Source organism: Pteropus alecto, unplaced genomic scaffold (assembly GCF_000325575.1).
Source record: "Pteropus alecto unplaced genomic scaffold, ASM32557v1 scaffold41, whole genome shotgun sequence".
NCBI lineage: Eukaryota > Metazoa > Chordata > Mammalia > Chiroptera > Pteropodidae > Pteropus > Pteropus alecto.
Window position 1 is genome coordinate 2,325,282 of NW_006430464.1, and position 15,703 is coordinate 2,340,984.

At 54.4% G+C, this 15,703-nt stretch overlaps 2 protein-coding genes across 2 annotated transcripts in view; both read left to right on the forward strand.

Moving 5' to 3' along the window:
- The window catches only part of LIG1 (DNA ligase 1), a 23,891-nt gene extending 21,676 nt beyond the window's left edge, over positions 1 to 2,215 (forward strand). Inside the window, 4 exon segments of the mRNA XM_025048849.1 lie at positions 39 to 92; positions 545 to 688; positions 1,760 to 1,852; positions 1,985 to 2,215. Coding sequence (XP_024904617.1) covers positions 39 to 92; positions 545 to 688; positions 1,760 to 1,852; positions 1,985 to 2,068 — 375 coding nt within the window. The 3' untranslated portion in view covers positions 2,069 to 2,215.
- A 2,995-nt stretch (positions 2,216 to 5,210) lies between these two features.
- CABP5 (calcium binding protein 5) lies at positions 5,211 to 12,583 on the forward strand. The gene is made up of 6 exons (XM_006905068.2): positions 5,211 to 5,308; positions 6,609 to 6,639; positions 7,130 to 7,273; positions 8,226 to 8,335; positions 10,340 to 10,487; positions 12,379 to 12,583. The coding sequence occupies exons 1-6, from the start codon at positions 5,246 to 5,248 to the stop codon at positions 12,402 to 12,404; spliced, it is 522 nt and encodes a 173-aa protein (XP_006905130.1). The 5' UTR covers positions 5,211 to 5,245; the 3' UTR covers positions 12,405 to 12,583.
- The last annotated feature ends 3,120 nt before the right edge of the window (positions 12,584 to 15,703 follow it).

Here is a 15,703-nt window from a genome sequence, read left to right on the forward strand (position 1 = left end):
GGGTCCTCCCAGCCCCTGACCGCCCGCCTCCCCCGCAGCTGGGAACCGGCTTCAGCGACGACGCGCTGGAGGAGCATCACCACCGCCTGCAGGTGAGCCGCGGGTGAGCGGCAGGTGAGCGGCCCGGCCCAAAAAAAAAAGCTCTGCCGACTGGCCCGCGACGCCACTCACGGAACCTGGTGACCGCGCTCGCGGCCGCAGCCGTCGGGGGCGGGGTGCTACTGCGGGGATCCCCTAGTTAGTCCTTAGGGTGCTAGCTGGGCCCCTCGTAGATGGAGTTTTGTCATCACGGTCACAGGTGTTTCGGGCGTGACGCGGTGTTTCTGCGTTGCTGTTCCTGGTCCTCCCCCGCCCAGGCCTCTGTCCGTCTCTGCCTCCGTTAGTGTCCAGTGTCCCATCTCAGCTCCCAGGGGCTCTGTCCCTCGTTCTTCCATCTTCCGCTTCCCTCTGCCCCCGGGTTGGACTCTAAGGGGTGTCTGTGTCACTGCGTGTCTCCCCCATCCCCTCGCTCCCCAGCCCCTACCTCTGAGCCCCTCCTCCCCAGGCCCTGGTGCTGCCCAGCCCGCGCTCCTACGTGCGGGCGGACGGGGCCGTGGCCCCCGACCACTGGCTGGAGCCCAGCGCCGTGTGGGAAGTCAAGTGCGCCGACCTCTCTCTGTCCCCCATCTACCCCGCCGCCCGCGGCCTGGTGAGTGACGGGGCCTGGAGCGGCCCCTCCCGGGGCTTCCAGCCGGAAGCGCGGGGCGGGGGCCTGGGCACGGCTGCGCTTCCTGGGCGGCCGTCAGGAGGACTTGAGCTTGGGGTTTATTTGGGAGTCAGTTAATGGGGTCGAAAGTTTTTCTTTTTGTTAAAAAGAAATTCCCCAGGACTAAAAAGAAAACAGTGAAATTGCCGCCTTTACTCTCACAATTCAACCCTTAGGGGATTTTGAAAACACAGTTTTTTTAAGTAAAAGCTGAGGACACGCTGCCCTTACTCTCACAATTCAACCCTTAGGTGATTTTGAAAACAGTTTTTTTAAGTAAAAGCTGAGGACACTTCCTGCTGCATTTCTCTCAACTGTAATTAATTTTCATGCCACAGAGTTTGAAAATTCCTTCTCTCACTAGCGGCTCCATAAAAGGTCGGGGCGGGACAGCTCTTAGCTTCCTCCTTCAGAGGAGCGGGAAATCGCGCATTTAAAATGTTCCTGAGGTTCTTTCCCACCCTTCAGCATCTAGCGTTTCTGCTGAGAAGCAGACTTCCATTTTAAGGCGGAACTCATATTTTTGAATCTGGTTTCTTTTTTGAAATTTCTCACTTTGCTGCATCTTAGAAAGCCAGGGACCCCAGGTAGCAAGTGACGGGAGCAGCGAGCACAGAGCGTTTATGTGACGTGGACATGTCACTCGTGTGCACTTATTTAGTCCTCGCACAGAAACACCGAAGGGCCCCATTTCACCGAGGGGGAGATAGAGCCCCAGGGGGCCCAGCTGGGTGGCCTGAGCCCTCACGGCTCCTGGGCGTTGGGACCCGGGATTCAAGCCCCACGGCCTGGTTCCAGAGTCCGTCCCGGCCGCTCTAGCCCTCGGCCCTAGTGACAGTGTCCGTGTCAGCCCCGCAGCTGGCATTTCCTAAGCGTTCGATTCCCACGCTCGTTATTACCTCATTCAGCCCTTACGGGAGCCCATTGCCCAGCCCCACCCCCACCGTGTGGGTCAGGAGCCAGGGGCTGATAGATGGGGGTTGGTGGGGACCCATCGCCACCCCACCTCCTCAGGTGGACAGCGAGAAGGGCGTCTCCCTGCGCTTCCCTCGGTTCATCCGCGTCCGTGAAGACAAGAAGCCGGAGGAGGCCACCACCAGTGCCCAGGTGAGGCCCTCGGAAGGGATGGCTGCCCGGGGGCGATTTCCTGGCCAGCTCGGAGGAGTGGACTGTGCCCTGGAGCGGTGTGGAGGGGTGGGGGGCAGCCCCGGGACTAATGACCGCCTGCCCCTCCCCCAGGTGGCCTGTCTGTACAGGAAGCAGAGTCAGGTTCAGAACCAGCAAGGCTCACACTCGGAGTCCGACCCAGAGGATTTCTACTAGGCCCCGCCACCCGGGCCGGGTGGGGGACGCCTCCCTGGTGGCAGGTCTGGTGTGCAGTCAGGCCGCGTGGCGTGTGTGTGAGCGGGTGGGTTCAGCCGGGGTCTGGGATTTATTTAGTTATTTTTTTCAATAAATAATTATTGAACACCTCTGTGTCAAGGTCTGTGCAGGCTCTGGGGCACACTGTGACAGCTCACACTTAGGGAGCGTGTGGTAGTGTGCCAGGAATGGCCCAAACCAGCATCCGACAGAACTTCCCATAGCCCCACCCCCGGCCTGTGCAGCATGATGGCCACCGGGCGCCAGAACTGTAGCCACCATGACTGAAGACTCAGATAAATGTCACTTAGCCCTTTGCGGAGTAGCTGTTACATGGGACCGTGGCTAATGCAGTGAACTCATAAACTCAGACTCGCCGCGCCTCCTAGCGGCGTAGCCAAGCCAGTGCTGTCCCAGCTGAGGACAGGGAGCTGGGGCTGCAGCCGGAGGGCCAGCACCATGGGTCCGACCTGGCAGCCTGGCTCCGGGCCCATCCTCTTTGGAGACGGTGCAATGACTTGTGTAAGACTCCTGGCTCTGTCACCCACCACCCGGTGACCAGCCTGGCCTCAGATTCCCCAGCCCCTGGCACAATGCCTGACAGGTGGTCGGTTCTGTTTTTCTCAATCAAAAAGATCTGGTTGTGGCTGCCCTTCTCTTCCACATGTGATGGTCGGAGCTGCAGCTGCCACCTTGCGATCATGAGGAATGAGCCAGGAGAGCCGCAGAGAAAGTAACCCCGACAACCTTCACCAGGGAGCCACAGGCAGCAGCTGCCTAACTGGGCTCCTTGTCATGGGGACGGGGCGATTATGCCACCGTTAAAATGGCTTTTGCTTCTCAGCTTAAAGTTGCTAACGGAAAGCTCTACCTGAGGGGACTGGCAAACTAATGGGTGTCCATACATTTTTGTCAAGTTCAAGTAAAACGTTTAAGGCCCAGTAATACCTTTTCAGTTAGATCTCAGATGTTGTGTGTCTGGGAGTCCCCATGTCAGTCTGGCTCCACGTGGATCCCCACAGTTCCCTCAGGTGTGGAGCTGGGTCCCCCCGAGGGAAGCTGGGCCGGGGACATGCTCTCCTCCCCACGCCCCTGCAGCGTCCTGCAAACACCTCCCCAGCAGCCGTGGCCGCCCTGTCCCTCTGCCAGGCCTGGGCGGGACGTCCTCACTCGCAGAAGACCCTCGTGACAGCCCTTCTTGGTAGATACTTTTATTATCCCGTATAACAGATGGGGACACGAAGGCACAAGAATGACAAACTCAGAATCCCTAGGTCCCCCCACCATCCAGGAAACGGAGGACCAGGCACCGGCCCTCGCCGTCTGCCAGAGGCTCTGCATGGTCAGCCGCCAACGACAGTGCCTCTCGAGAGCCCCATGTGCCCCTGAGAGGATGTGGGGCCTCGTCCCCAGGCAGGGAGGTGACGCGGGTCTGGGAGTGAAGGATCACGCCGCTGTCTGCCATGCCGGTGTGGGGGTGTGAGGGGGGGGACAGTCTGCAGGAACCGTAACTCCTCACCGCATGCAATCGAAACGCAGGATTTCCGTTTGTCACACTACCGACGACGTTCATTCAGTACAATCATTTGGTTGATGGCTTCCGCCTGGTTCCCCTGTCCTTTGAAATTACTCTAAAGGAGGTGCTTTGAGCTATGCAAATATTATCAAAGTCTCCACTTCTCATTTCCATGGGTATGGACTCCTGGTTTTCTATGTGATTCTATAGAATTTATTATTCGTTTCGATTTTCAAGTTGCCCCTGATATGGCCAGTGGAACTTTTTCAAGCCGATCTCTGTGTTCTTTTGACGTGTCCCCGTAACTCCTTGAGCATATTCTCGATTTGCGGCACGGCGGGATGCTTGAGGTTCACCTTACTTACACGTGTCGTGCTCTAGACGTGGGATCAGCCGTTTCTCGAGTTTGGGTTCCTTTTCGTGGGGAGTGGTGTTGAGGACACAAGATCTGGGCGTGAGAGGTGTTCACATCAGGATCAGGGTGCCACCGCTTCTGTGTCCTCTTAGACAGCTACAGAATACATGGTCAAGCGTCTCAGCCTAGGGACGGCTGTGTTCACGGCGCCTCCAGCTCCAGCCAACGCCACAGAGCTCACTCGACTTTTCCCCTCGGTATGAATAACGCCCCCGTCCAACAGAACCCCGATTCCTGTACCCTTAATACAGTCCCCGCGTGTGACCATCTCCCTTCTCCACTGCCGCCCCGCCCCCGTGGGACCTCTCTCGCCTGGTCTGGCTTCGACACCGCACACCGTGCTGCCCCCCACGAGCGGGCGTCCTCGTGCAGACCCTCACCCTGGGCGAAGGCGATGTCGCCTTCGCAGAGATGGTCCTACCCCAGGCCGCCCCTCCAGGCCACGTGGCCCCTGTGTGGGGACACCCCCTCGCTCCACCTCCCCGTTCGAGTTCTGGTTCCCCACAAAGGCCCCCGGGCCCCTCCCCAACGCCCAGTGTGGACACCCCCATCGCCTCCTTGGGCTCTGACACTGCCATGACTTGTCACTCTCCCCGAGCCCTCCACCAGCGTGGATGCCTGCCTACCTTGCTCTTCACCGCCCCGTCTCCCCCCAAGATCTTCAGGAAGAAAGGAAGGGAAAGGAAGAGCAGAGGAAGACGAACACCCCTGTCAACCACCGTGCATGCCCGCTTGCTGGAGGCAGGCTGTCACGCGAACCTCACGACCCATTCATTGATGCACATTCCCGAAGTACCCAGAGGTCAGGGCCACGTCCCCTCCCTCTTCACGTGCCCGCGGCCAGCAGAGGCCAGGCTTCGAGCGAGCACTCAACATGCCCTCTGCTCTAATCCCCACTTCTCAAACTACTTTTCCAATTCCATTCTGGGGATAAAAGGTCACAGTCCCTGAAGCTGGCTCCCCTCCCATCTCCCTTGAGCCAGATGGGGCGGCAGCAACGATTCTGATCCCTCCCCAACCCCAGGAGAGATTTCCAACCCAGCTGTCACAGCTCTGTGACCCTGGGACCGAGGGAGAGGCCAAGAGAGGCAGGAAGAGTTGGCAAAGAAGTGACAGAGGCGAGAAGGAGGCCGAACCACCAAGGGGCCGGGGAGGAGGGGGAGCCGTCTTGACGCTGGCGCCGGGCGAGCCCCGCCCCTCCACCCCCATGCAGGTCCCCATGGGCCCCGCCTGCATCTTCTTGAGGAAAGGAATTGCGGAGAAACAGCGGGTGAGGCGGGGACAGAGGGCGGGCGGGGCGAAGGCAGCCACGGAGCACGGCGAGGACACGCGGGCGAAGCGGGAAGTCGGGAGCGAACGCGGGGAGATGGAGGAGGGGAAGCAAGGGGAGACGGGGATGATGTCGCCATGGACCATCATCACGGTTTTCCATGGACACCTGTCCTGGTGGCCATGACGACAGCCATGGTAACGGTAGCTGCCGCTTATTAAGCCATCGCTAGGCGCGCAGCCCCGTGCCAAGGGCTCTGCGTTCCAAGCGCCAGTCCTCGGAGTGACTCGCGAGGGTGGGAATACTTTCCTTCCCATTTGACGGATGAGGAAACTGAGGCTCTGAGTCGTGAGGTCCCTCGCTTTAGGCTTACGCAATCGGTAAGTGGCAGGGCCAGTTCTGTTGGATGCCAGTGGGCGTGCTTCTAATTCCTAGGCTTCAAATCACCCCCAAAAAATAGAATAAAAAGAGGGAGGGGATTTAGGGGCTAGGGAACATGAGGGGCTCGGGGAAAGGTTCTAGGATCAAGGGACGTAACGGGTGACAGAGGCCAGAGGCTGGAAGTCGCCGGGATGTCATGCCTCGTGGCGAAGCCGTCTGACCCTCCCGCGTGTCCAGGAGTGGGTGGCAGCGACGGTGACTGGAAATTCTTAAAGGTCTTAGGAACCGATCGTGCTGGCTCGGATCACCGCGTCTGAATGCCACCGAACGCTGGTCCCACGCGACGGGATTCTAGCTCTCGGCAGAAAGGGCGGAGGCAGCTGGGGAGAGTGGGTGGGATGTAGGGGAAAGAAGTCTGGCCTGAGCGTCAGGAACCCCCGAATTCAAATCCCGGCGTTCCTTGCGCCCGACTTGCTGTGCCACCTGACGGGGGCGCTGATTTCATGTCTCTGCCTGGGGAGGAGATCTGCCACTGATAAACTGTGTGACCTCGGGTAGGTTCCTTGACTTCTCTGTCCCTCGGCTTCCTCTTACACGAGATTGGAATGATACGCGGATCGACCTCGCGGGGCAGTTCTGAGGTGTGAACGATCGTGGCTGCTGCCCCCGGCACGGTGGCACGGATGTCTTTTTGAGAAAACCAGGAGACAAATCAAGATTCAGGGATGGGAGAGAGGGAACCACAGGGGTGCAGAAGAGGGTGGGAAGCAAGTAACCGTGGCGTGGGAGTCGGGAGGTGGGAGGAGGGCTGGGGAGAGCGGGAATGGGCGGGGGAACAGGAAAGGGGGTGCGTTGGGAGAACTGGGTGTGGAATCCCTGACCCTCTCTCCAGCTCCCTCTTCCTTTCATCCCTCTCCAGGAAAGACCGCTGGGACAAGACGAGATCGAAGGTAACGCGCTTCCTCCCAAACGTCCCCACGTCGCCGCCCACCCACCTCCTGCTCTCTGTCCCTTCGTGCGTTTCGGTGTAAAGTCTCTCCCATAAAAATTTTGCATCGCTCTCTCTTTCCACTCAACCGTGATTTTGTGGGACCCTGTCTCACGGCGGCGGGGGTATCCCCAAAAGTACTTAGAAGGCACGCCCATCCCCAAGTGTCTCGGAGACCCCGGAGTGACACATGAGCTTTAGAATGAATCGAAAACTGTCGGTTTTTCTTTTGATGGTTTCAAAGTTTCCCATAATGTCACCCAGGAGCTGAAAGGACTTTGGTGCCGCCGTTTGGAGGTCTCAGGAATCATTCCTCTTGCTAACACGTTTTTAAAAATGTGTGCCCCTCCAAAAAGTCTCTAGCGTGTGCCTCGTTGATGGTTTCAAGGGATGCCGCCCTTCCTCATTGGCTGTTTCAGGTTCCCCCAAAGTTCTTCCCTCTTGACTTTCAGAGCTCCGGGAGGCGTTCCTTGAGTTCGACAAAGACCGAGATGGGTTCATCTCTTGTAAGGATTTGGGAAACCTCATGAGGACGATGGGTTACATGCCCACGGAGATGGAACTGACCGAACTGGGCCAGCAAATCCGCATGAACTGTGAGGCTGGGGGTGGGAGCGGGGGGAATGAGTAGGGTCAGGGGTGGGCTAAGGGTGGAATTTGGAAGGATCTGGAGGTTGAGAGTAGAGTTGGAGTTAAGGGTAAGAGGGTAAGAGGGCCTAGAAGTCTGGGAGGAAACAGTTCAGACTATACTTAGGGAGGCAGGACTTGGAGCGGTGAAAAGGGTGACTTTTAGAAATAGATTTGGGTTCAATTCCCAGTTTTCTTGTTTATTAATTGTGGTCATTTTGAAAAGTGGAATTAATCTCCACTCTTGAGTGTCAATTTTCCCCATTCGTCAAGTGAAAATGACATCCTTCCTTACCTTGTGGGATTGTAGAAAGGAAGGGATAAAGTTGCTAATGAAGGCAAAGTCTTAGCCTCTAGGAAACACTTATTAAATGTAGGTTATTACTCTCGCCACTAAGATTCATCAGTGGAGCATAAGACTGTAACTGTATTTGATGCTAGAAACAAACTTGGACTTGGAGCTCATGCTGATGAATGGTGTCGCAAAACGGATGGGTATTTTTAGATGGTGACCAGAGCAGATTTTGAGATGGAAGCCGGGCTTAAATTGCTATTGGATTTGTTTCTGGGCATGTTACTGAGTAAACAAGGTCGAATTCAAGGATGTCATAGTATTCACATCTGGAAGAGACTCTGGTGTTTATTTAATTCATACTCTCGCTTCTGCAGATGTACAGATGAGGGAACGCGGATCTGAACCAATTAAGAGATTTGCTCCAGGTCATACGGACAGTTAATTACTTCTGTCCATCGACCCCTGTTCAAATTGGGAACAAGAGGGCTTGAGCTGACTGAGAGAGAAAGCTCCCAGGAGGCAGAGAGATTGGAGCAGATCTATTTCTTGAACAGACTTGAGGGTGGGTGAGGTAGTGGAGGGTTGGGGCAACAGAATCTCACTAGACCTGCCTTTTCCTCCCTCAGTGGGTGGCCGTGTAGACTTTGACGACTTTGTGGAGCTGATGACCCCAAAATTGCTTGCAGAAACGGCTGGGATGATCGGCGTCCAGGAGATGCGAGATGCCTTCAAGGAAGTGAGTTTCATAATGCTGGAGGTGGTTAAAGGAGACTCCAGAGGTCAATGATTAGTCGTCAGTCGTGGATAGGACCCACTCGAACCGAGGTTTCTCTAGCGGTGGTGGGCTTTCTAGGGAAGGAAAATCACATGTCTCAAGCACTTGCAGTGGATAAGTTCCTCTACCCATTTTATCTAACGTAACCCTCACAAATGTTTTTAGTACATGTGCTGCCGAAGTGAGCACGTAACCCTCACGAATAAGAGTATGAATCAATAGTCATTTATCCTCATCATACATATGAGGGAACAGAGGCTCGTGGAAATTACAAATCTTATCCAAGATCCCGCAATCTCCAAAACACATGAGGACCTCGAAGCTTCGTGCTTACAATGGCAAGGAATCCGAGAATTTGAGGTCCCGGAAAGGGACTCAAAGAGATAGTGTGGTTTAATCCACTTGTAGAGATGCTTAAAATATGAGGCTCAGGGAAGGGGTGTGGGGACTGGCTGGATTCACGTCTATCCCCTGGTAAAAGGATTTCCTCACTCAGAGAGCTTTCGATTATGAGACAAAAACAATGAAAAGTGTAGAATGTGGAAGGAAAGACTCTAGCAGCGGGCCAACGTGGGTTCGAAATGCAGGGAGATCCCCATGCATTGGCTGTGGGACCGTCTCTCTAGAGCTGCAGCGTCCAGCAGAACTTCCTGTGGTCACAGAAATGCTTTGTCCCAGACAGTAGCCGCCAGTCCCTTGTGGCTGTCAAGCCCTTGAAAGGTGGCGGGTGTGACGGAGGAACCGAATTTTTAATTGTATCTAATTTTGATGAATTTTACTTAAGTTTATGTAATTTCTATGTATATCCAGTTGACTATCAATTCAATCGGTTTCCATTTAAAAGCCAATACTCGATACAATGATTTTTGCAACGACTTGGGTATGCGAGTTTCCTTTTCGAGCAAAAATCTTACGCTGCTCTGGGGGAATCCTCATGTGGGCTGAGGAAGAGCTAGAAACCTGGGTGCTTGGCGAAGTGTGAGCTGGGGAGAAAGCAGCGTGAAACAAACAAGATCTCAGAGCTGCCGAAGGCAGATCCCGACCACGTGGGCGTCGTGGGTCATGGGGCGGCATCAGGAGTTTATTCCGAGTGGGGTAGGAAGCCACGGAGGATTTTAAGCAAGGGAGTGACAAGGTCTGATTTGTTTTCAATCAAATGCGAATGTGAATCCTGGTGTGTGGACCACGGGCCGTGTACATGGGAGCCAGAGGGACAGATCAGGAGGCTGTCGCAATCATCGAAACCAGAGATGACCGTGACTTGAGCCGGGTTAGCGTCTGCGTGGCTGGAGAAGGGTATCTGGCTCCCAATATATTTTGCAGGTGGAGCCTGCAAGACTTTCCAGTAGATTGGTTTAGGGTATGCAGCATACAGGTTTGCAGGTAGTTCGTTAATTCAACAACTATTTATCCAGTGCCTACCATGTGGGAGGCACTGAGCTGGAGCAGTGAACGAGGCAGTCAACATGACGCGCCTGCAAGGAGCTGACATTCTCGTGGGTGGTACACAAAAGCTCTTCGTCTGAGTCACAGTAGGTGATCGATAAATGCCGCTGTTATTATTATCATTATTATTGTCCCCGTCGTTGCTAATACAGCTGACCCTTGAACGACATGAGTTTGAGCCATGTGGGTCCACTCGAGTTTTTTTCAGTAAACACATTGGAAAATTTTTCAGAGACGTGCAACCATTCGCCAAACCTCATGGCTGATCCTTAGGGTTTTTCTTCATCACGTTTTCTTTTCTCTAGTCTTACCTTGTTGTGAGACCGTGGTATAGAATTCAGGTGACACACAAAATATGTGTCAACTGACAGTTCATGTTATCGGTAAGGCTTCCCATTAGCAGTTAAGTTCTGGGGGTGTCAAAAGTTGTAGGTGGATTTTCAACCGCGCGGGGGTCGGTGCCCCCAGCTGCCACGTTGGTCAAGGGCCACTCGCGTTTCCCTCTTCTGCCCCTAACAGTTTGACACCAATGGAGACGGTGAGATCACCCTGGGAGAGTTGCAGCAGGCCATGCAAAGGCTTCTGGGAGAGAAGCTCACCCCTCGGGAGATCTCCGAGGTTGTCCGTGAGGCCGACGTGAACGGAGATGGCACCGTTGACTTTGAAGGTGACGCCTCTAGCCCCGACACCCCGTGTGATTCCCCAAGTCAACCCTTCCTTCCCACTCCTCCCCAGCTCGAGGCTGGGTGGCGGGTGTTGGAAATGTTTCTGTGGTGTCCCTTTCTGCCCGTGTCATTTCAGAGAGCTCGGTTTCTCTTACCTCTCCTTGTTTCTGTCCCCGGCTGCTCCTTGGACCACTCTGTCCCCATTGCTACCCGAGCTCAGGCAGGACTCACTTCCATGCCCTCAACCCCCCGCCCCTTCTTGTCCCCTGGTGCCTTTGTCATAGGAACAAAACGTCCCCTCAGAAGGCGAGGAGACTGATTCATAGCTGGGACTCTCTGGGGTCAGATTCCTGGAGTTCAAGTTCAGGATCATCTCCTGTGGCCTTCTCCTGGTCACTTACTCGAGTTAAGGGTCAGTTTTCACATCTGTGAAATGGGGGTGATAATGGCACCTTTCTGCCAAAGTTTTGAAGAAAACTTAAAGAAATCATGCACCAAGCTCCCTTCCCTGTCATCACGCACGCCGGCGTTCTCGCCTGGAACACCCCGGCCGACTCTTAGTTATGCCCCTGGGAAGTGTTCCCCTCCTCTCGTACTGGGCTCGGCGTCCTTGTTTGTGACCCTATAGCACCCACGCATGCTCCGGCAGCAGTCTTGGTCCATGACATTACGCCAGCAGACGTGGGTTTATAGCCTGTCCCCTTCCGAGGTCATGCACTCCACCTTCCATCACGAAATCCCCAAATCCTAGCCCAGAGTTCAACACGGAAACAACTGGGTAAATCAAGATTGGAGTCCCGCGTGGATGGGCGCGGAGATCATTTCTGTGGGAGACGTAAATAGGATATGTCAAACTCGAATTGTAATGCTCTCTGGTTCAAAAGTCTCAGCATCGAACTGCTGCCTAAAGACCAAAGTCTAAAATTCTTAGTCTGACATTCAAGGTCATCTACGATCCAACGGTCCACCACCACCCCACCACTCCCGCCCACCAACCCCAGCTGTGTCTTCCACAGCCACCCTCTGATTTTTTATGTTCTGGCACACACTTGGTACCTACTCTGCCTTCTCCAACCTCCGCCCTTTCTGCCTGGTGTACCTTCCACTTACCCCACTTTCTCGTGTCATCGACGCCTTTCCAAATCTTATCCATCCCTTGGGAATTCGCTCCATGCAACCTCTGCTAAGAAACGTCCCTTCAGTACACTTGAAAACTATATAATTTTATTAACCAATGTCACACCAATAATTTTAATTAAAAAAAAAAAAAGAACTTTCTTTCACCATGAGCTGGTGAAAGTCTCACAGATATACTTTGTCACCGAGGCATGGCTGCGACTTAGCAAATGTTTGCTGGATGCCTGCTTATCCAGCCAGGCTCAGGTGTGCAGTGGGCATCACTGAAGACCTGGAGGAGGAGGGAGATAGATGTTTGAGGAGACAGAGCCTCAGGCCCACCACAGGTAAGGGCAGGGGACAGACAGACTGACCTCCAGACCTGGATGGGGCCACCGAGTTCATCTGGAATCACAGCAAAGTTAGGTACAACCTGCATTCATTCCAGGGTTCACCACTCGTGTGACCTCAGGCACGTTTGGTCAATCTCGCTGGCCTCAGTTTGCTTGTCTGTAAAATAGTGCTTACTCCTCCAGGACCAGTTGGAAAGATGAAATCAGACACCCGTAATTACTATTTATTTAACACTTACTATGTCTTATAGGCATTATATTGTTTGACTATACAAGGTAAATCTCCATTGGTAGATAAAGGTGTAGAGGGGACAATTAACTTCCCAAAGATCACCAGTGGTTTCTGACACATAGTAAGGACTCAAAAAAAGTCACGTCAGCTGCTCTTACAAACAGACGCCTCACCGGGGACTTTTCTCTGCAGAGTTTGTGAAGATGATGTCTCGCTGAGAAGGTTCTGGAAGCCCCAGTCGCTCCCCACCCGGGCAATGTGGATGGAGCGCTCGCTCATGGAGGACCGAATCCCCCAGGAGGGCCGGGGAGGGCGTGCGGTGACCGGACTGAAAAGCCCCGGCTTTGCCCTGATGGGGTGAGGGAGAAGCCACATCTCTAGGACTAGATAAAGAAAGAAGCACCTACACGTGGAAACGTGACTGGACTAGCGTCCCATCACCGCTCCGGACGTTCCAGAGACGAGTGACATCTGTCGACTTCACGGAACCCTAAGTCCCTACGCCCCGCCAGGCTCTCCCCAGCTCCGTCTCGGGTCAAGTTAGTTTTTGCTCCTGGTAGACTCAGAATGTTCAGCACATAGTCTTTCTTCCGTCCTTCCCACTCCCCTGGCTTCGAACCCCTCCGGTTCGTTCTCTCGTAAGAGGCAGACACGCCAATGACACAGTGAGGCACAGCGTTCTTGATAAGACTGGACTTGGAGACGGTTCATTAAAGATGGTTTCGAGGATGTGTTTATCTCCAAACTCATCAAATTGTTTTTGTGCGTCTATCATACTGCAATTTAAAAATAAAAATAAAAATTTAAGGCTATAAACTCCTTTTACAAGTCAAGAGGGGGAAAAAGAAAGAAAGAAAGAAAGAAAGAAAAGGAAAAAGAGACAGTAGCCTAAGCTTACTCCGTTTTCTTGATTTCCTGGAAGTACAGTCTGCTCCTTTTTCTCTGGCCTCCTACACCCTTTTCCTTGTGTAAGATGCTCAGGCCACCGAATTAAATCACAAATCTGGATTATCGAGGTTTAGGGCGAGCTGATCCCCAGGGAATTAATCCCCCGTAAAATGTCATCTTGCAGAGAGAGAAAGAGAGAAACGAGAGAGAGAGAGAGAGAGAGAGAGAGAGAGAGAGAGAGAGAGAGAGAGAGGGAGACAGAGAGAGAGAGAGACAGAGAGAGAGAGAGAGAGAGACAGAGAGACAGAGAGACAGAGAGACAGAGAGAGACAGAGAGACAGAGAGAGACAGAGAGAGACAGAGAGACAGAGAGAGACAGACAGACAGAGAGAGACAGAGACAGACAGACAGACAGACAGAGGACTCGTATCCCGACAGGACCTGCGCTGTGAAGCTGGAACCGTATATCCCTCCTCACCTCTTCCTATGAGCGGGACACTTCAGCGTCCCAAAGGTCCTCAGGCCATCAGGCCGTGCCCTCCCGCGAGGCTCTCACGCTTTGAGCTCCGTGGAGGCGCGGGACAGAGCGGCTCGGAGGCCTCGCTTTCATGCAATTTCAGTGTAAAAAGATGGAACCAGAATCACGTATTTCCTCAGCCCTTATCACGGCCGCTCCTTTTTGTCATTCTTCGTTGTCCTGAGATGATTTTATTTTGAGCTTCCTACCCTGTATTCCTTCCTTCCCTTTTCCCCCCTTCCTCCCCTCCTCCACCCTTCACTTATCCAACAGCCACGTCTGAAGCGTTCGCCACAGGTGCAAGGCTCCCTTCTGAGCCTGGGGCTGGAACGGTGAACAAAACAGACCCAAACCTCAGACCCCAGGAGCTTCCGTTACAATGGACGACGAAGAACGAAATCAATGAGCAAACGTAATCACATTTAGACCGTGAGAAGGTGGTAATAGATACGGGGAGAAGCAGAGTAGAAAGGGGGCTGGAGATGTCGTGGGAGTGGGTGGGTTCCTCACCCCACAGGGACATCGGGGTGCTTACTGTGCACTGGGGGCGTGTCTGGGGACAGCGTCTGGGACACGGTGTAGGGTGAGCGCAAAAGCCTTGAGTAGCTGGAGTGTGGGAGGAACAGCAAGGAGACCAGGGTGGCTGGAGGGGGGTGGGCGGGGAGGGGTCAGCGAGGGACCAGGGTTCGCATCATGCCGGTCTGTGAGGATCCTGCAGGGCTTCGCGTGGAGGAGTGACATCATCCAGGTCACCTTTCAAAGGTCACCTCCATCCCACCCCATCAATACACTCGCCACCCCACACACCCCATCCGGGCATTTCCTAACCCCGTTGGGATCATATTTGCCGAGTCCCTGCTATGTGTCTGGCGGTATCCTCGGTAAGGGACCTTGAGTGATCATGGGGTGCATGACCTCGAGGGGCTTATCGTCGAGAGCCACACAATTCAATAGTCTCTTTCTTCCACGATGATGGGAATGTTCTAGATCTGTGCCGTGCGTTACGGCAGCCACCGGCCACATTCAGCTATCGCGTGGTGAATGTGGTAAGTGAGGCCGAGAAGCTGGATTTTGTTTTCTTTTTATGAGGTTAATCACATGTCATTCATAACTGACCGAGCTCACGAATTACTTCGGTGACATGGAAACAGCCCGGCGTGGGCAGCGCCTACTGCACTGGACAGCACGTGTCTCTGCTATGAGCCTGGGATTATTCTGGCTCCTGGAGACAGCCCAGCGATAAGGTCTTTGCTTTCTTGGAGCTTATCGTACAGGGTGAGGGGAAAACAGAAAAAAATGGCTTCAGAGAAGCTTAGATCGGGATGGATGCTCCGAGGAAGATAACTCGGAGCGGTGGTGAGCTGGGGGGATTGGTGGACGGGGGTGGCTGAATCAGGCAGGGCCTTTGGTGGACGGGCTGCCTCATGTCGGGGTCCCAGGGCGCCTGCTCTGTGGGGCGGAGGAGATGAATATGGAGACGTTTATCAAGCAGTGTCCTCGGGCCAACACCTGGGGAAGGAGCTGGGATCAGGCAGAGGGGGAAGCTGAACTGAGTGGAGCGCACGTTCCATAATAACATCAGCCAAACCTGCAGGGGCCCTTCATACGGCTCTCGCTTGGCTTGAAAAGGCCGGATTTTCAAACCTGCCCTCCGTCCGTCCCTGCCTATTATGCACTGGCCTGGGGAGGGCATGGCCTTGGGTGACAGAGGCCACTGTGCCGCTGAGGACAGCTCTGATCTGGCACTGGCCGCAGAAGGCTGGCTGCAGACGGCACTCGCTGGAGCTGGGCACGCCCTCGGTCGAAGAGGTGTCTGGGGAACACCACGCGAACTCCATCCATCGCAGGGCATTTTGACCAGACCGAGTGCAGAGAGGAGAGAGAACGTGGGAGGCGGAGGTCGAAATGGAGCCGAGGGGTCTGGGGACGGGAGAACTGTGCTTCCTGTGGCGTTTCTGTGCGTCATCGCCATCGGGTGAGGACTTATCCTCCGGCCGCTCGGAGCTGAAGCGGGAAAGATCCACCGTCAAATCCTCAGGCTTCTCGCGTGTCTATGAAACATCCTCCTAATCTGACAATCGGATTGGTACTGAATGAGGCTGGATGGCTAAA

Bases quoted from the DNA above. Each gene is read 5' to 3' on its own strand.
- CABP5 (XM_006905068.2), top strand. From the start codon at position 5,246: ATGCAGGTCCCCATGGGCCCCGCCTGCATCTTCTTGAGGAAAGGAATT. The intron at 7,274-8,225 runs GTGAGGCTGGGG...TTCCTCCCTCAG, and splicing joins CCAGCAAATCCGCATGAACT to TGGGTGGCCGTGTAGACTTT. The intron at 8,336-10,339 runs GTGAGTTTCATA...TGCCCCTAACAG, and splicing joins TGCGAGATGCCTTCAAGGAA to TTTGACACCAATGGAGACGG.